Source organism: Urocampus carinirostris, chromosome 12 (genome assembly GCF_059441175.1).
Source record: "Urocampus carinirostris isolate Australia breed hairy pipefish chromosome 12, RoL_Ucar_1.0, whole genome shotgun sequence".
Taxonomy (NCBI): Eukaryota; Metazoa; Chordata; class Actinopteri; order Syngnathiformes; family Syngnathidae; genus Urocampus; species Urocampus carinirostris.
The window spans coordinates 13286682-13306096 of record NC_142360.1 but is presented as its reverse complement, the minus strand read 5'-3'; the positions used below and the strand labels follow the sequence as shown (position 1 = coordinate 13306096).

Sequence of the window (19415 nt, the reverse complement as noted above, 5' to 3'; positions counted from 1 at the left end):
TCATTAGTGGTTCACTTCTAGTATAATGTATTTACATCTGGAATAATGATACATAGCTGGGAAATTGAACTTGAACAAGGTGAAACTTTACTTAAAACTCGTACGGTCAAAGTGACGACTGAAAAGTCTTCCATTGCGCAAAGTTATGGAAATGCAGTTAAGTGTAAATAAGTAAATGGGCTGTACTTGCCCAAGACACACCACAAGAAATAGTGCCCCTGTGACCCTAGTGGTTAACCTTTAAAAAAAACAAAATTAAGTTAAGAACTTTTCTGCAATAAGATACTTCTTCTGCTTAACTGTTTTAGGATAAAGTCAAGAGCACCTGATGTAAAAAAAAAAAAAAAAAACTACATGACTCAGATATTGCACCTAAAACTTGTAACAAACAGTCAACGTGACAACTGGAACATCTCACATTGTGCAATGTTGAATTGAAGTCAAGAAATAAAGAAAAATTGTATAGCCCAAATTTGATATTTATGATGCACCAAAGTGAAAGTGCTTGGTGAAAACCCAAATGAAGTTATAGGCTCTTGAAAACTAAAAAGGACACGAAGAAAACGAACCACAAAGGCCTAAAAATCATTTTTAGACTTCATTTAACTCGTACTAGTGCAATATTAATATGGACTAAGCATTTTCGTGATTTGACTGAATTTTTGCTTGTAATATGTTCAAGTTTGCTTCTTTTTGCTATATTTTGCCCATGTTTTTTTCTTGTCTTGACCACATTTCAATATGTTCAAAATTCAGTTTGTCACAAAAAAAAAAGATTATGGGTTGAGTAGCAAAGGCAGCCTTGATGATTTTAAGTGACCCTTGAAGTAACACGAACATCTGTTAGCTTCTCAAACATGGTTTAGACCAAAACCTAAAACACACTTTTCTTTACTATCTTTTGCTGAAAATTACCCGGGTAATTTTTGTGGGGTTCATCCCCACTTCTTTCTTGTATTGTCTTTATCTGTTTTCTACATTTTCTTTTTCCTTTGCATAGCTTTTGCATTGTGTGTGTGTGTGTGTGTGTGTGTTCTGTGCTATGTGCATGTTTTGTGCTGTGTTGGTTTTTCACTTTGTAGGAAATGACTGAGCTTCTTGTGCAGAGCAAGCGGTTAGAGGAAGAGCTGAGAAAGCTTGGGAATAACGCACCGGGCTGCAGCCTAGCAGGATTAAGTGGCCCAAGGCACACGGAATGTGTATATGTGTGTATGATGGGTGTAAATGTGCAAGCGTTACTTATCGCAAAATAGTCATATTCTAGTAATTTTCTTCGATCTTTTCCTTATTTTATTTTTGGTTCATTGTGTATTTAACTAGGAGGTTGAACAACTTCGCCTGGAGCGAATGCAGATTGACGAACAGTTGCGTCAGCTCACACAAGGCCACCGACCTGGAGACAGGGAGAGAGGGGAGCGAAGCGAGCGAGGAGGAGGAGGAGGAGGAGGAGGAGGATACAACACGGATGGCAGTGCCAACGCTTCCTCTTCCCATGTCGGGCGTTCCTACAATAGTCGAGGTCGTGGGCGTAGAGGCCACGGCTACAGCACTGGATATGGTAGGCACTCTTATTTTTTTTTTTCTGAAATGACACGGTGGGCTTCTGCATTCCTGAGTTTTCTTGTCAGTATTAAACGTGTTCGTGAGTGTTTCATTTTCAATGTATTCTAGGATGGTTTGTAGACTTATGTATGGAAGGGATTTTCTGATGGTTTACTAGTCTATAACATCAAGTAGAAAATACACTCCCAATTGGAAAATCCCAATTAATTTTTTTTTTCATAATTTTTTTTATAAAATGCATTTCCTTTTATTTCTGTTCTGTGAGATGTGTTCATGGTAGGGCTGGGCGATAAAACTTTAATTTTTGTTAGGAAATCTTTTTCCCCAACAGAAATGATAACGTTCAGTAAAAGTCGATAATTTGAACTGTAATTACACCACAAAAGTTTGAAAATGAGGGCGCTAGTGAAATTAAAAAATCAGTACCAGACCAACATTCAGGAGACAAAGAAGTTGGTGAGGACCAGACAAGTATTTTGCAGGAATATTGGTAGAGCGGCTTGCACAAAGAAAGGTGAAAGTAATACCACAACACGGATAAAAAGCGCGATTAAGTGACGAAGGATAACACCTAACATCCAATCAAAGCATGCTAAAAAGTCAGACTTGTTTGGAGGTATTTTGGCTACTTCGAGTCTGATGAGAAACAGCTGCGACGTCCACAGCGAACTTTGCTGACAGGGAATGTGACTAACTTATTCCACCATTCAAAACCGTATTGCTGGCTAAAAATACGCTGAAGGAAAATATTTTTTGTCTATAGGCAAGATCGGGCCTTAAAAAATCCAGCCCGACCCGAGCAGGCCTGCAAGTATTGAAAGCCGACCTGACTAAATAACTTGTCGGGTCATGCCTGAAGCAAACACAAAATTTAATATTGTTGTCGAGCCGCCGTCAGGCCAATTAATAGGATTTAGCAGGACAAGCCCGAAAAACACTCGGGATGTATAAGTTTCCAAACACTTTTCTAATGAAAATTTCATGGCCTGCAATTGTTTAGTATAACTTCATCCTGTCGGATTTTGGGCAGAAAAATCGTAAGATTTCTAAAGGTTAAAATAATGTACATATTTTTATGAACATGATCAATGTATTTTTAACAACGAAATAACGCTGGGACACAGAATAAAAGCCAAAATTGTTCTGATGCCACAGAACATTTTAAGTGGTAGAAAGTTAAAAAAAAAAATTGAAAATCACTTTGTTACCACATTTCTACATACTTCTACATTTGTGTAAAATGTGATGTGTAATATATATTCCATAATACCACAAGGGTAAATTAAAAAGCAATATCTTAGTGTATACCAGGGGTGTCAAACTCATTTTAACTCGGGGGCCACACGGTAGAACAAACATTCTGTCGGGGGCCGGACTAGTAGATAAGAGAAAGAAAAAGAGAGATAAAGAAATAAGAGAAAGAGGGAGGGAAATGGAGAGAGGGCGGGATAAAGAAAGAAAAAGAGAGAAAGGGAGAGAGCGTGAGAAACAAAAGATGAAAACTCGTGAGAGAGGGGGAAAAGAAAGGGAGAGGAAGAAAGCCAAAGAGAAATAGAAAGACAGCAGGAGGGAAAAGAGAAAAGAAAGCGCGAAGGGTTTGAAGAGAGAAAAGGAAAAAAGGAAGTTGGAGCAAAAGAGGTTTAAAGATAGAGTAGGAGAAGACGGGTGGAAAAGAGAGAGAGCGAGAGAAATACAAGTAGTTAGAGCAAAAGAGGTTGAAAGACACAGAGAGTGAAAGAGACAGAGAGACAGACACAGACAGAGAGACAGAGACAGAGAGACAGACACAGAGACAGAGAGACAGAAAGACAGAGAGAGAGAGAGAGAAATACAAGTACAGTGTCTTTGTCAGAGGCACCTGGCTTTGACTCGTTTTTCTCTTGCGCTTCTCTGAGTGTTGTCTCGCGGGCCGGATTCAATCCCTTAGCGGGCCTGATTTGGCCCGCGGGCCGCCTGTTTGACACCTGTGGTGTATACCATCTATTGTGCGCCCCGCTGCGCTAAAAACTCGCTCGCTGCTGCTAGTTGCCGGTATGTACGGCACGGATCGTACTAATTTTCCAAGTGTAGGGTATATGATGAGGTTTAATCTCCTGCGTGGATTTGATAATAGCAACAAGAAAGCAGCGGTGTATTTTTAAAAAAAAAAAGCGCCCATGCCAAACAAATGATTGACATTTCAGGCCCAATCAGACCTGAAGCCCGGGTCGGTTTGGGTTCGGGTTAAAGATCTTGCTTCTAATTGAGTCATGAAACGAGTGCTAGCGCATGTTTAACAAGCAAGCACTGGGCCAGTGAGTGTTGAGCAACAAACGGCTAGCTTGCAAGGCGCTACCTGTGTATTCTTCTACCAGCTCCCCCTTTGGGAGGGTATTTAAGCGGGAACATTGTGACATGTGTGAGCAACATTAACATCTGATACTGTGGACGGACTGATTTTTTTTCTTTTCTGTGGCCCCTGATCTCTAAATCAACTGCTGTTTTGTTTGTATGTAGCATTTTTAAAACTAAACATTTTCTTTTGTCTTTTTTCTTAAAATTGTCAGACGCCTTAAGAATTCATGCACGAAATGCTTTCACGAGTTTCCCTGTGTAAATTCAAATTAGTTTGAGGACTTATGGTTTCTGGTATTTCAATTTTGGGGATCGCAGGTCCACCCCAAAATATGTGCAATGTTCTGTGTTTTGATTACTTAGTTTGGTTAGCTTGGTGATATGGTTTAATGTTCCTCATATTTGAGAAATGCTGGGTAGTAGTTTGTCACCATGCATCTTTGTTCTGACATTAACGATTGGTTGAAATAGCAGTTGTAAAAATGGGATTTGCACACGATTCCCTACCTACTAAATTAACTTAAAGATATGCTTGCGCCAGGCACCAACTCTGAGCACTCCAATGCGTCTGAGACTGACTCTGAGCGTCGAGATGAAGTAAGCGATTGGTCTCAAGCTGGGGAGGAGCAAATGAGGTGAGTAATGCTTTGGCTTTTTAAAAAGTATTCTCCCTGTAATTGTTACACTCAAATGGATGTTAGAACCAAATAAAGAGTTAAGCTACAAGCTGAGTGCTGACCGTATTTTAAATAAATCTGAAAATCACACAGTTGAGTGACCCTTTATAGAAACCACTGAAAAGCTAACCAATATATTCTAATATGATCAGCTTTATAAAGCATTATTTTCTTATAGCTCTGGTAGTCATCTTCGACTTTCAACAGGCACAAAAGGCGAATTTCTTCTATATAAGAGTTAAGATTACATAAACATTAAATAAAGGAAGCAGATATTCAGGGGCCATCCGTGGCGTTTTGTATTTCGCTAAAGTGGGCTACAATCATTTTGAAGAGAATACAATTGCAATTTTCTATCATTTACTAAACTATAATGAAATAAAAGCAACGATTAGTAACGTACAATGAAAACAAATACACAACGAATCCTGGTGTATGAATCATAAATCAAAATCATCTCAGAAAACCTAGGGGGCTGGATGTGGCTCACAAGTGTCAAATTGAACATCTGTGCAATACGTCATTATTTTCCAATACTTTTCCTACAACCGAGTTAAAGTTTGGGGACTAAAAAACAAATCGTCCTTTCTCTGTTATTAGTTTGTATTAGATTTGACCTCATTATCACACTTTTTATTCAGTGTACCAGAGACAAAAAGCGAATGGTCCTGAAAGATATAAAAGAATTAGCACGATTAGGGAAACATCTCTTTCGTGTATCTTATGATTAATCGGACTTTGAAGGTCATGAAATAAATACATTGTAAATTTTTGGTTGGTATTGTGCTCATAGTTGTCCATAAATGATTTGATTCATTGCCTTATGCATTCAACAATGTTTGTCACTTTCAATGCTTGGTTTGAGCTGAGAAAAAAGTGAATCAAAATTTGATACTGTTTTTTTTAGTAGAAAATTGTGTGCGTGTTATGCACAAATACTATATTTCCCCCTCACCCTTCTCACCTTTTTAAGCCCTGACACATTTTCATCCCTGATTATTAAATGTAAGATTTGAACGAAACATATGTTGGCTGACCAACTTTCAGGGAAAGGGGTCCACGTCCTCAGAGGGATAGTCGCAGAAGGCCCGGACCCGGCCGAGGAAGAGGTCGAGGAAGAGGAGGATACAACAACAGCTCAGGTAAATTTCTGCTGTTGTGTTGCAAAAATCAAGTTTACAATCGGGACTTTGCAGCAGGTCCTCGAGATGATAACCGGGAAACCAACACAGAGACCGACCAGACTGCCGACACAGATGCCAGTGAGTCCAACTTGATTTCCACTCGCCAGAAAAGATCTCGACGACGCAGGACTGACGAGGACACCACCTTGATTGACGGCATGAGCGAATCGGACAATGCTTCAATGAGCGAAAATGGAATCGGTAAGGAAGTCCTCCTACTATGGAATGAGAGGTATGAAAGGGGAGGGCAACCCCATATGACAAATTTGGGGAGGGGGGAAGAACGTAAGTGCCTAGCCAACGGCACTATTGAAAATGAACCCGTATAAAACAGTGTTTCTCAACTGGTGGGTCAGGACCCGAAAATGGGTTGTAAACCTGTTTTTAGTGAGCTGTGAGCATCTGGCCTGGATAAATAATGCTAAGAGCAAGAAATAATTGGAGGGTCTATCACGCAGTAGATGGCGAATATGGCCTGCTCAATCTCTTCCTGTTCAATCGCCACCATTCCAATTATATTCAATAGTGACTCCATTTATTCTATTGTGATTTTTGCTTGCTTCTATTTTTTTGCACAAAAAGGTAAAAAAAATATCCCATTTTTGCTTTTAACTGCTAAATCCTTTCATTTGAGGAATTTGAGAAGTGGAATTTCTTAATTTGGGTCACAGCTTGTCATCCGGTTGGAATGGTGGGTCAGATCTGTTGAGAACCACTGGTATGGAGCACAACAAATGTTTTCCATCAAAACAATGTCGCCATCTGTAGATGACTTGGAAGCTCAACCGCAGCGTCGTAACCGTAGTCGACGACGTCGTAATCGTCTGCCTGAAGAGAGGCAGCCAGGTAACGGTGGACTGTTGCCTTTGCTCAACCTTTACTTACCAGTTGTGGTTGTGTTGCACGCTTTTTGTAAAATACAGGCATGAAAGTCTTTCACCTTTGGAGAAAATCACCGTTTTGGAGTCAAAAAGGGGTGGCCTATGTGAAATGTGCAGATCCAAGGGTAAAATATTTTGAGGGGATCGTGAGATTTTAGAGAAAATAAACTGGGCGATTGAGGAGCTGCATTTGTGCAACTGTTCCGTTAAAAGTGAAGATCTCCACCCGTGGAAATTGCAGTAACGGATGAATCAAACCCTATTACTGTGTTTCTGGCCAATCAGGGTGGATAATGGTCAACCACAGTGCATACACCATGATGCATAGATTAGATCGCTAAAAAGAAAAATAGGATGCTACACTTAAATTATTTTTTTTTTTTTGTTAAGTTTGTGTTTTAAGTATCTTGGCATGTAGCTCTTCGTGTCAACGTTACAATAGCAACCAGATTGTGTTGAGCAGTTTCCGTAGGGGGGTATTCAACAAAAGTGAAATCAAGAAATCCAGGCTAACTGTGTAAGTGCAGCATGAACTGGTCTGGCTGTCACATTTTGATCTATTGGTTGAGTGTTTGCCAATTTTTATTTTGGTTCTAGTTTTTTTTATTCTCAAAAGAACAGACTCATCTTTGATTGGGGGTGCATATGAATGGGACTTTTAAACTATATTACCCATGTCAAAAAAAATGTTTTGCCTCAATTTTTAAAAACTGCTATACAGTGGAACCTTGATACTTCGCGGTTCCACGTTCGCGGGTTCAGAGCTTCGCAGGTCTAAAAAAAATAAAATAATAAAATTTAAAAAAATGAATAAAAAAAAATTTAAGCATTTTTGAAGGGGCGTCGCTACTTTGCCGATTTTCACTTTTCGCGGGTTGTTTTGGTCTCCATTAACCGCGATAACTGAGGGATTACTGTAATATACCGTGAGATACAGACTATGAGCCGCACCCAGTACATTTTTAAAGGAAAAAACATTTGGCCGTACCTGACTAAGCCGCATGTGCCCACATTGAAACATGACATGATTACAAAGAAAGGTGGCACACAGAGTTTTGATAATTTATGGTACCTCAATGTTTCAAGGGCCCACCGGTGGTACGCCGGACTTTTGATAAACAAATACATGTCTGTAGGATGTCACCAGTCACTGATTTCAAAATACACTCATCAGAGAAACATCACGATCAGTCTGAAACGGAATGCCCGAAAAATAGAAAGCCCGCGTAAACTCACCATTACACCCGTCAAAATGGCTTCTTTACATTGTAGACAATCCATTGAATCCATACATGTAAAATATTTACTCCAAAATGCATGATAATGTGAACAGATAAATAGAAATCCGCCTTAAATATTTCTTCTTTGTTGGACATTGCTTCTTGTAATCGGTTTGTTTCGCTACGTTATTTCCGTTAACAAATGAACACACTCGTAAAATTATTTCCAATATGGTAGTTAGCCCTCCCCTTTCAATCGACACCTCTTCTATGATGAGGGTTTATTTATGCTTCTTTTATTCATGCTCAAAGCACGAAGTCACAATAAACTTGCCTTTTCTTCAACACATTTATTTCAGGTGTCACACCTCTACGCTTGATGCGTGGGCGCCCCTGGTGGCCGTTAAAAAAATGCATAAATTAGCCGCATAATTGCATAAGCTTCAAGGTTGAAGGCTTGGGGATAAAAGTTGCGGCTTTTAGTCCGAATTTTGCAGTACATTTTCATCAAAGTGCTCATGGCTATTGAACAAGCATTCTTAATTGGTATAGCAATAAAAGACATGGCTATAAAACGACTGCAAGTATACAGTCAACAAAGTTTAATGAAATGGTAATACAGAATGTCCCACATGTAAAATGTTAATGCAGGATGGGCAAAAATTGATTAATTTTTCATGCACAAGACAGTATAAGTGATGGATATATCTCTAGAGATAATCTTAGCCTCATTTTTGGGCTGGTCTGGAGCAGGCTGGCTGTCAAGCCTATATCACCGTAGTAACAGCCAAGCCAAGTTTAACCTGCTTTCATGCAAGCGACTTGAGGACAAATTCAATCAAGATATACATATTTTGTTGGGTTGTACAGTGTAATGGAACATTTATTTTTAACCACTGATTCAGTTTTCATGCCTGACAATAATACCACGTTTGAACTGAAATGATAATGTTACTTTGCCATTGCAAAGAGATTGGATAGTGCTGGGTTTTTACTTGTACATTGTAATTTTTCAAACCATTTACTAATTAATGTAGCAGCGGTTGGTTTGCTACCAATTTACAAATTTGAGTGGTGTGTTTCATGAGCATGTGATTGTTCTTGCTTTTAGGCTGCATGAAAAAAAGAATCCTCAAAACCAAGTTATTTGTGTCAAATGAAGATTTTGTTTAAATCTGCTCAAGGCCAGTTAAAATCACAAAATTCAAATTCTGTTTAAACAGGACCATCACCCATAAGGCAATAATTGCCCAAGTACAATAATGTTGTGGCTTGATCACAAGTCCTCCCCTAGTCTTGGGAAATATGGCCAAAATATCTCATCATCATCATCTCATCTCATGAGCTACACCGCTTATACTCGGTAGGGTCGCTGGATCCCATCCTAGCAATCATCGGGCAGTGGGCAGGGGACACCCTGAACTGGTTGCCAGCCAATCGCAGGGCACACAGGGACAGACTCGCTCATTCACACTTAGGGACAATTTGGGACCGGCCAATTCACCTGAAATGCATGTTTTTGGAATGTGGGAGGAAACCGGAGTGCCCGGAGGAAACCCACGCAAGCACGGGAGAGCATACAAACTCCGCACAGGAAGTCTGGAGCTGGATTTGAACCCACGCAGGAGATTCCCAAGACATGAACTGTGCCGCACATGAGCTAACCACTGCGCTGCCCGGCCAAAATATAATTTCACAAAATTATGATCTCAATTCTTATCACAAAAGAAAACTTTGCGACTAAATCAGCACATTTCTGACTAATGTCCTTTCATATTTAAAGGAAAAAAAAAACCCTGTCATTTTATGAAATGCGTCTACTTTCTGGACAATGTCCAATTTAAATAGTGCATTTTCAAACCAAAATTCACACGGTCTAACGGTGTTTTCCAACCTTTTTGGAGCCAAAGCACACTTTTTTTTTCATATAAGAAATCTCAAGGCACACTGAAAAGGTCCATCTATTACCTAAAGGATAATTTGTCTGATCATTTGAGGTCACTGTGGCTCAAGAGGTAATACAGGTTATTACTTTTGGTTCATAATGTTTCTGTAAATTGAGTTTTTCTATATTATAAGCTGTAATTATTGTTTTTCTAGAAAAAGTATTTAAAACTTAACATCTTGTTCCACTGGTAATTTTTTAACCAAGATTTAACCTTTTTATATTTTCAAGTAACATGATATGATTAACACAATAAGTCAAAATGATGGACAAGAGTTTTAAGTCTAACTATATTTATTTGTATTGCCCTTAATCACAAAAATCCCTGAAGGATTGCTCAGACATCCCCTAATCTGAAACCTACCGTGGGCAAGAAAAAACTCAAAACCTCAGCATGAGGAATTTACTTTGTAGTGCAAAAAATAAAATCTCAAACAAAGCACTTAATCAAAAATGTACTACTACGTGAGCAGATAATTAAAAAAAAAAAAAAACAGTAATTATAAAATGTAATCCGTGCCCTCTACTGATATGGATGACTTTTACTTAACGACATGGGAGTAATATTTAAAAAGAGCACAAATTCTCTGCCATTGGAATATTTTTTTGACTTCATTCCAGTTTTGTAGGTTAAAAAAAAAACAAAAGCAGATGTTTTGACATTTGTACCTGATATACAGGGCTCCACTTTTGGGGTGTCCCAAAAGTCGTTGACACCTTTTGACATTAAATATCTTTGAAACTATTAAGGATATAAAAACACATGTGGTAAATTCAGAAAGCTTGTCATCTAAATTTGTATATGGAATATTCTAATATGTTCAATGTGAGCACCACTGGTCACATGACACATATCAAGCCGGTAGTGAAATTGGTCCCATGTTGCACTGTCAATTGTTGTAACAGCTTGTTATTTGTGCCTCATCCACATCTATTGGAATAGGGGCACTTACTGAACTTTCTGCAAAATGCACATTGTACAACAGTCCACGATGACGTTTTTCCAATTCAAGGACACAAAACTCCTTTTTCTGCTTGAGTGAACGCCATTAATGGGTCTGAAAATAAACTGAAAAAACAGCACTTGCCCCTACAAGAAACTTTAGAAATTTATCTTAATACCTTTGATAGTTAGGGGGATGCGGGACTTCAAATGTGCCCAAGACATTGGAACGCCTCATTTTTTTCTGTGCATTCTTAAACAGCTTCAAATGATCAAATATACTGTACTAACTCTGCTGCCGATGGATACCATTAGTCTGATTTCTAGAAGAAACAATATTCAGAAGAAGCATGCTTTTTTTGCAAAGATAACAATTCCAGCATTAGTGATTACTGTTTGTGAAACTAGCATAAGCTGCTAATGTAATGCTAAAGACAAGCGAGCCATAAAAGCCATTTTCTGATGCAGCTAGAAGACTCCTGCAAAAAACATATCTGCTGCAGTGTTCTGCTAAAATGTGTGCATCAGCAATTTTTATACTTATTAACTAATTCCCAAACGTCAAATGACTGTCCTAGTTGTCATTTTACATGGACTAAGTTAATGTCTCCATGATTGGACAGTGACAAACCATTGCATTGCTTGTCTTGCAGTTACCGTGGCCGACTTCATTTCCAGGGCCGACTCTCAGAGCCGACAGTTAGCCGCCAAAGACACCGACACTACCAAGGACGAGGTTTGTTTTTACAATGTGTTCTCTATATCCAGGAACAAACTGCTTACTATGGAAATACTAAATTTTTATTTTCATTGGTGCATCTTTTCAGGGACAGGGTAAAGCCAGAACCGAGCGCAGTCCCGAGGCTGCCCCCGCGAGCGCCAACGGCGCTGAGGATGTTCGGAGCGCCAGTGCCACACAAGAGCCTGGCCCCTCTGACGACGGGGCCACAAAAGCACCAGACATAGGGGAAACCAGCCCCAATCCTGTCGTCAATGGCCTCTCGTAGTCGGACCTGAAAAACACGGTTGTTTCAGCTTGTTTGAAATCTCACGCTTTGGTGTGAATCTGTTTTTATTACAGCAAGAACTTTTTTTTTTTTTTTTTAATGAAATTTGAAACTGCACATTTGAGTGGTCTGTACTGCCACACCTTTACACTCTTGTTCTATCCATGCCGTTAGCCTGTTTTTTTGTTTGGCGTTAAACAGTAGTTCTTCCTGTAAAGCTGGCCAAAGAATCACACACAAACACACACATTTTATGTAAACGTTAACTTTCAGTTGGAACAATGGCTGTAAAAGCAGTATTTGGAAAAAGTAGTCAGGGACTGCACTCCTCCCCATACTGTGGTATTAATGCAGCTATTTTGTTGGGGGGGTGGGGGTTACATCTCAGCAGGGTTTTTGTAAATGTCTGCCTCGGTCAGACGGCGCCCCCAAACATTTTCTGGAGATTTTTGCGCAACCCCAATTCGTTTGTACCTCTTCTAGTAACGCACGAGCAATACCACAGTGCAGGCCCATTCTTTGTAAGCCCTGCGTACTTGACAATAACGTGATCAGCAGTCGTGCCTTGACTAAAGTCTGAACGTGTTGCCTGAAGTGCACAGAACCTAAAATCTTGACGAGTGTTTGCAACAGTCGGACCGGACGAGCGAACTCGTTCTACGCTTTTGCGCCGTGGTCAACTGACGAAAGCAACCGCTAAAGACCATGGGAAGTCATTCAGATGCATATCTTTCTTGGAGTCAGGTATGACTTTTGATGTTTTGAGTTTGGCGTAGCTGCTTTCTCTTTTTCAATATGCAACCACTTTGCTCATAAGGAAATGTTGCAGCGTACCTGGGAAAAAGTCATTTTCCTTTGCACTGAAACATTTTTTTTTTCAATCTTGATACTTGTAGTTGGAAACTGCCTTGTGTGCTAAAGAGATGTAGCCATGGTCTTTTTGTTTTTAGGGTCTGCTGGAAACAATCGTTTCCGAAAGAAGGCTTATTTATTTTAAACATGTACAGTATTTAAAAAAAGACAAGTACAGACAAAAACCCTCTTGACTTTTAATGTACACGAGTGGATAAATTTGGACTACTGAGAGTTGTGACCGCGCATGATTTTTCTGTTGCAGTGACAACAGTATTTTGTTCTTTTCTAAATGATCCTTCTGGTTGGTTGATGTGCAATATGTTTTGTATGCAGGTAGTTCTTAAATAAACTTGATCTTTATGTCGATCGAAAACCAAACTGTCCATTTTTCTTGGAAAATGTACAATACGGTGAACCCCCGTTTATCTCCAGGGTTGTGTCGGAGCTCCAATGTGTAATAGTTGACCACCGGATGGCACCGTTGTCTGGTCAAGTGAGTGTCAGTGATGCACGGCAGAGCGTGGCAGCAGGATGCCCAAAGAACATGGCGCCTTTCTATGGGATTCCACGTTGAAAAAATACAAATTTCTCTGGGGGGGGGGTGTTAACATTAGTATGATAGTCTATATATTTTTAGTATTCAAATGTTTTTTTTTTTGGTTAAAAGTTTATGTACCACTAGGAGGCACTAAATATTATACACTGTCCCATCCATTATATTCACCGTTTATCCTGAGTAGGCTCGCGGGGGTGCTGGAGCCCATCCCAGCTATCTCCGGGCAGTGGGCAGGGAACACCCTGAACTGGTTGCCAGCCAATCGCAGGGCACACCTAGGGAAAATTTGGACCGTCTAATTAACCTGACATGCAAGCACGGGGAGAACATGCAAACTCCAAACAGGAGGGTTCGATCATGACTTCAGAACTGTGCCGCACATGTGCTAACCACTGCACTGCCGTGCTGCCCACACACTGTCTCATTGAAAAAAAAAAAATCCGTAAAAATGATCATGTGTAATAAAGGTGTTTATGATGGAATAGCATAAATATACATGTTTAGAAAGCGAAATTTGATACACCTTTCTTGTGATGTAACTTGAGCTGATCCAGTGGAGTTAGTGAGTTAAGTCAAGTCAAATCATTTTATTTGTATAGCCCTAAATCAAAGAGTCTCAAAGGGCTTCACAGGTTATTAGACTATTTTTCAGATTATTATTATACATTCCCCTGTTCTGGAGCCGACGAGAAGAGTAGTAAGCTTAGATTTAAACATTTCCACTGAGGTTGCAGATCGGATCTCAGGGGGAAGAGCATTCCACAGCACCGGTGCCCGGATGGAGAACGCTCTCAAATGGACATCATAAGTTAAGGTTCATATCTTAGGGTCTACTGTATTCATTGTACAAAAGGACTATTTATCCAATTAGAACACGATGCATGACAAATTTGTTAAATGGCAAGACTGAAGGGAGCGATTACTGTGTGACGAATTTTGTGATGCACTAAGTTTTATTTACAATATACATACACAATCTGATTCAGAAATGAAACTTGCTCTGTGGTCACTTCTTTGCTTGGCCTTCAATTAGGTCTTTAGCTTCATTTATCTTTGCCGCTAGGTAGGGAGAGCCACCTGCCAAAACAAGGATATTGGTTTTACGTAGCATTGAGTGCATTGGCCTCCCAACAAGTTCAACTTTCTACCTACCCCTGTCCGGGTGGTTCAATATCATCAGTTTTCTGTGGGATTCTCGGACCTTATTCCAACTGGCAGTGGGACTGAAAAACATGCGAGTTGTGAGTCATTAAACTCTCAAAAGAATTTTTAGGTTTAGTCATTTTTTTGTTTTGGGCTGACAAGTTCTCACATTTTACGTCATAACTGCTACAAATACCAAGAGTACTTTAAATTTCACCCGTTTTGTTTTTAAAACTAAACATTTAGCTGTGAAATGGGAATAACTTATTGGCAATTTTCAAATTTGTTCTTTCTATAACCCATTTATTTTTCAAGGAATTCAGTGTCAGTGAACTGTCTTAACATGGGTGTAACCAGCCTGGTTTTGTGGGGGGGCTCAACCACCCTCAAAAAGTACATTTTTAATAGAGGACATGATAGGCTAAATTATGGAAAAAAAAATTGAATGTGAACAACGCAGCATTAGATGTACTCCTGCCTTGAAATGGCTCAGTCCATTTGATTCCTATCACCGCAATGTAGCTTTTCTGCAGTAGTATTTTTGTAGCATTTTCTATACCAGAATTTCTGTAGTAAAGACGCTTTCCTAATGATGAACAATTGTTCTTAAGTTGCTTCAGTGCTATATTTTGTAAGTTCAAGGTTTATAAGTATGTTTAAGGCTTGTATAAGTAACCTGCATTGTTTTGTACTAAAAAAAATAAACATTTCAGAAAATAATATTCTCTATAAAGATAAGTGAAGTTGAGTTTAACTTTGGGAAGATGCGCTTCAAGAGGTCCTCCTCCGTGGTAAAAAGTGGCCGAAAAAGCGGTCCGACCATTTTCTCAACTGCATCAAGCACTTATTCCACTTTTGTTTCAAAAGAAACGACTCGCCTCTTCTTTACACCAGCCATATTAAATGGACTCACGGGATATTAAACAATAAAAAAGTCAAAGTTCTAAGCACGCTAGAGATACAGTATAGTATGCTTACAAAAACTAGGAAGAGGAAGCGGATTTATTCTTTGGGGAGGATGCTGGGTGACCTCTCACAGCGCCACCACGCAGCGTTAGCGGCGGAAAGAACCACTACAATACTGTCTTGTACTTCGAAAAAGGTGGACAAAATACAAAATCTAACTTACAGCAATGTCCGGATATTTTTTTAACATCCCGAAAAAAATGTTCTTGTCTTATGGTTGTAAGTAGGGGAGTGTCTGTATATCTGCAGTATTACTGTATGTGTATTTTTATAGTTGGTTTTTTTAGTATATTTTTAGTCAATGTTGTATTATTGCTGAAGTATCATGGTGGTTTTGTTTTTTAGTACTATATCTGCAGTTTTATTTTTGTAGCATTTTCATAGTAGAATCTTTGTAGTATTCCTTGGTGTGTTTTTTTGTGGCATTTTTGTAGTATTTCTGTACTATTTTTGTAGTATTACTGTACTTTTATTTTGGAGACATGAAATTTTTTGTAGTATATCTGTGGTATTTTCATATTACTACTAGGGCTGAAACTAACGAGTGTTATGCTCGTCGACTCGCACTGCGTGTGACGTCACTGGTTTCGTGACGTTCTGAGTGACGCATCAAGCGCGCCACAACGAATTGATGAAATTATTCGTTGCCAACACTTTTAATCAGCGATTTAATTGTTTCGTTGTTGCAGCTCTCATTATTAATGTAGTTTTGTTTTGTAGTATTTCTCTTGTAATATTTCTGTAGTATTTTATTGTCGTCTTACTGTAGTGGTATTTAGTAGTATTTCTGTATAGGCATTTAAGTATTTTCACACTTGTATTTTTGTAGTATTAAGTATTTTTTTAAATATTACAGTAAATTTAATTTTGTAGTATTTCTGTTGTGATATTTCTGTAATAGCATTTTTGTATAATAGTATTACTGTAGTAGTATTTCTATCGTATTTTCTTCTAATCAGATTGAAAACAAAATAATATGTTAGACCCTGTTTTTAAGCATGAAATATGATATTTAGTTTTGAGTTTTGAAGTATTTTTGTTGCAGACATACAAAGGGACAATTGGCACCCAAAATATAAAGTATTAGTAGTACTATATTTACTGTTATGTATCTATATTTTTGATATATTTCGACCATTTTTGTTTGGTCGGCCGTAGTTTGCCTACTCCTGATCTGGTTGCTCAACACGCCTAAAGCTCAATGTAAAATCTCCCCTGTTCAACACCTTGTTTTTTCCTGTTATCTTACTCCAACCCAAAAAATTGAAATAATGAAGGAATTCAATAAAATCAACATACCTGACACCTAAAATCAACGAGGCTTCTCTCTTGGTCATTTTTGGCTCAAAGCCACCTCGGTAGTAACCCCCTCCAAAAGCCTAGAAAACAATATATAAAGTAAACTCAGACATTTGTGTATTATGAACTATTTAATCACTATCACCAAAATCCTAAAAAACGTGTTTTCATACAAATAGGCCAAACGGCACCAACCTTTTTGAAGCTGGGAGCTATGTCTTGTTACTGATCAGCAGGAAGGGCTACTAGTTTGATATGCGTTTCTAAAATAACGTGTTATTACTATGTTCTTACACTGTTATTACCATGGTCTAGTATTAGATGTAGCAGGCATAAAAATGAGTCATTGCAGCCTGGTCATCATGGAAAGAGGGGGGGTATCACATGAGTGGTCCCTTCTCAAGGTTTCTCAATTTTCTTCATGTTGAAGTTTTTGAGTTTTTCCTTGTCCCTGTGTAGGTTTTACATCATCTGTAGTTTGCAATAATCTGTGGTCTGTGCAGCACTGTGACTCCTGGTAAATAAGGACTACTAATAAACCAGACTTCACTTGATACACCTACCGTAAATTCCGGACTATAAGCCGCTACTTTTCCCCCAAACTTTCAACCCTGCGGCTTATTCAGTGATGCGGCCAATTTATGTAATTTTTCCAACGCCTGCCAGCGGCGCTCACGTACGAAAGGTAAGATTTCGACTGCAACTTCTTAGCTTGTGCACAAATTAAAGTAGCGTAGACATATCCTCATCATGCAAATTGCAATCATAAAGGCACACGACGCAACTTTCAAGTTAAATGCAATCGAGCAGTTCGATATGGAAGGAAACAGCTACCGCACGTAATCTTTACTCTGCGAGCGTGATGCTAACGTGTTTTTGAATAAGGGAGCGTGGGACGACGTATATATGACAAAGTCTCTTTCCCATACTGAAGAACGACGACTTTGAAAACGTCGGTTATGAGGAGGAAGTTAAGGACGGTTTACCGTGATTATTACAAGTGTGGTATTTTTTTTTTTAACAGAGCTATTTACTGTGTTGAGAGCGAGTTGGTAGTAGCCTTTTGCTACCCTTCACAGGCACAGTTTGGGATGAAAGTTATAATATTATTAAAGCTTTGAAAACTCTCTCGGTGTACCGTCTTTCTTTGTAAATATGTGTAAGCATGTATAATATGTATTTGCAACTGTATATTTTTGTAATGTATTTATTTTAGAAACTTATTCTGATATGTTTTGTACAAGCAAATTAAAAGAAGGGGCGGGGCAAAGGTGGGCTGATGGGAAGTGGAGTAAAGGTGAGACGTGTTTGTGGACGCGGCCGACAATAGTGGATATATATTTTTCCCACCCTATACACTTTTTTCTTTGGATTACTTTCAACGGGCACCTGGAGTCTGCAGGTCTGCATTAAATGTTAAGTACCGGTATCATTTTCCATTCAATTTGCCAGCTGTGTATTTAGGACTTTATCGGGTATGGATTAATTTCGTGTTTGAATTGCGTTTTTTCAACGTGGGCGCATGCGGCTAATATACAGGTGCGGCTTGTGTATGTACAAAATCTGTTTTCCTCCCGAAATGTGGTGGGTGCGGCTTATAATCAGGTGAGCTCTATAGTCCGGAGTTTACGGTAAATTGATTCCCTCGTTGTGCTTTTTTAGGCTTGTATCTTTTAGGACAAATTTCTGTTTCCTCCATTCCCTAACATTCATCCCTGGTACAGTGAATAAAAATAGTGTGAATACTTTGTATGAATAGATTACTCCTGACCGCGCGAATGACACTGATTTAAACTAAAATACCCAACCTCAGACTCCCAATTCAGTCTGAAAAATCTCACAATACCCCTCTCGACACGTTTTCTTCTCATATTTATACAATTCTCGTAGGTCACCCTTTTTGAATTGAAAACTGTAATTTTCTCCTAAAGGTGAGAGGTTTCATGCCTTGAAGTAGGGTCCAAATAGGCTTAACCACTCAAATATCATGCCTGTTAGAAATTAAATTACAAATCACGATGACCAACCCCTGGTGACAGCGAGCTACCAAGTGCCCATGAGCACTGTTGGTGATCCCTGGCATAAGTTTTCTCACCTTCAAGGTGTTAACGTTATTACAAAGTAAGGTGTGAATGATTCTCCAGTTTTATGGGGTTTTATCTGTCTCATAACTTTTGCAGCACAAATGTTATGATGGAAAGAAAAACGAAATGTGCAAAAGTCTCACGCTCTTGGGGAAGCTTTGAAGGGCCTGCTTGACTTGTGGCTCAATTTGCTTCATGGCCTGCATGACGTAGCGACCTGGGTGAAGAAAACCAAACTAGGATTGGTAACACAAGTGAAAAACAGAGTAGAAAAGTGTTAGTCAAGCACTTGCCTGTAAAGCCGGCTGCAGCCAAAGCCAACCCCGCAGCCACCACGGAACTGGCCTGCATAGATAATTAAGAAATACAACATGCTATAAAACCGCATATTTGTGTAGAAGTATCTACAGCACATGCATTTTCAATGACAAGCTATTTCACGTCGGACAGCTTCTATGAGGCACAACACGACTGAAGCTAATGTTAAGTTATCCAGCTCTTATTTAAATCTGAAACGTCGAAAAGTTAGTTTGATACAAACAGACATAATTTGATACTTGCCATCGATCCAAGTTTCGTTTTTTACAAATCGACAGAGGTAAAAACGTTTGACCTCATTACTGCCGTCTGTTTGTTTGTGTCGGAAATCGAAGGATTGTCGTAAAATGACGCAAACATAGTGTATGTTGAAATACGTAAAACGTTGGCTAAATAACATGAACGATGAAAAACACTTTCTCTTTTTATGGATGGAAATT

At 39.0% G+C, this 19415-nt stretch overlaps 2 protein-coding genes across 6 annotated transcripts in view; one reads left to right on the top strand and one right to left on the bottom strand.

The window, feature by feature from the left end:
- The window catches only part of fxr1 (FMR1 autosomal homolog 1), a 21963-nt gene extending 8976 nt beyond the window's left edge, over positions 1-12987 (top strand). For 2 of the 5 annotated variants that reach the window (XM_088350498.1, XM_088350496.1), the window contains exons 12-18: positions 1321-1558; positions 4439-4532; positions 5622-5716; positions 5771-5959; positions 6527-6604; positions 11401-11483; positions 11575-12987. In XM_088350498.1, coding sequence (XP_088206624.1) covers positions 1321-1558; positions 4439-4532; positions 5622-5716; positions 5771-5959; positions 6527-6604; positions 11401-11483; positions 11575-11754 — 957 coding nt within the window. In that variant the 3' untranslated portion in view covers positions 11755-12987. Of the gene's footprint in view, positions 1-1082; positions 1206-1320; positions 1559-4438; positions 4533-5621; positions 5717-5770; positions 5960-6526; positions 6605-11400; positions 11484-11574 lie in introns of all 5 variants that reach the window. The other 3 variants (XM_088350500.1, XM_088350497.1, XM_088350499.1) reach the window with 3 other exon arrangements.
- Positions 9741-19415, bottom strand: dnajc19 (DnaJ (Hsp40) homolog, subfamily C, member 19). Its single transcript, XM_088350501.1, has 7 exons — positions 19219-19415; positions 18951-19002; positions 18801-18874; positions 16574-16653; positions 14318-14388; positions 14138-14242; positions 9741-11760 (listed from the first exon to the last, which is right to left on the bottom strand). The coding sequence occupies exons 1-6, from the start codon at positions 19219-19221 to the stop codon at positions 14172-14174; spliced, it is 351 nt and encodes a 116-aa protein (XP_088206627.1). The 5' UTR covers positions 19222-19415; the 3' UTR covers positions 9741-11760; positions 14138-14171.

Coding starts and splice junctions, on each gene's coding strand:
- dnajc19 (XM_088350501.1), bottom strand. Junction 16,654..18,800: donor TTCAAAGCTTCCCCAAGAGC/GTGAGACTTTTG, acceptor ATTGTTTTCTAG/GCTTTTGGAGGGGGTTACTA. Junction 14,243..14,317: donor ATTGAACCACCCGGACAGGG/GTAGGTAGAAAG, acceptor TTGTTTTGGCAG/GTGGCTCTCCCTACCTAGCG.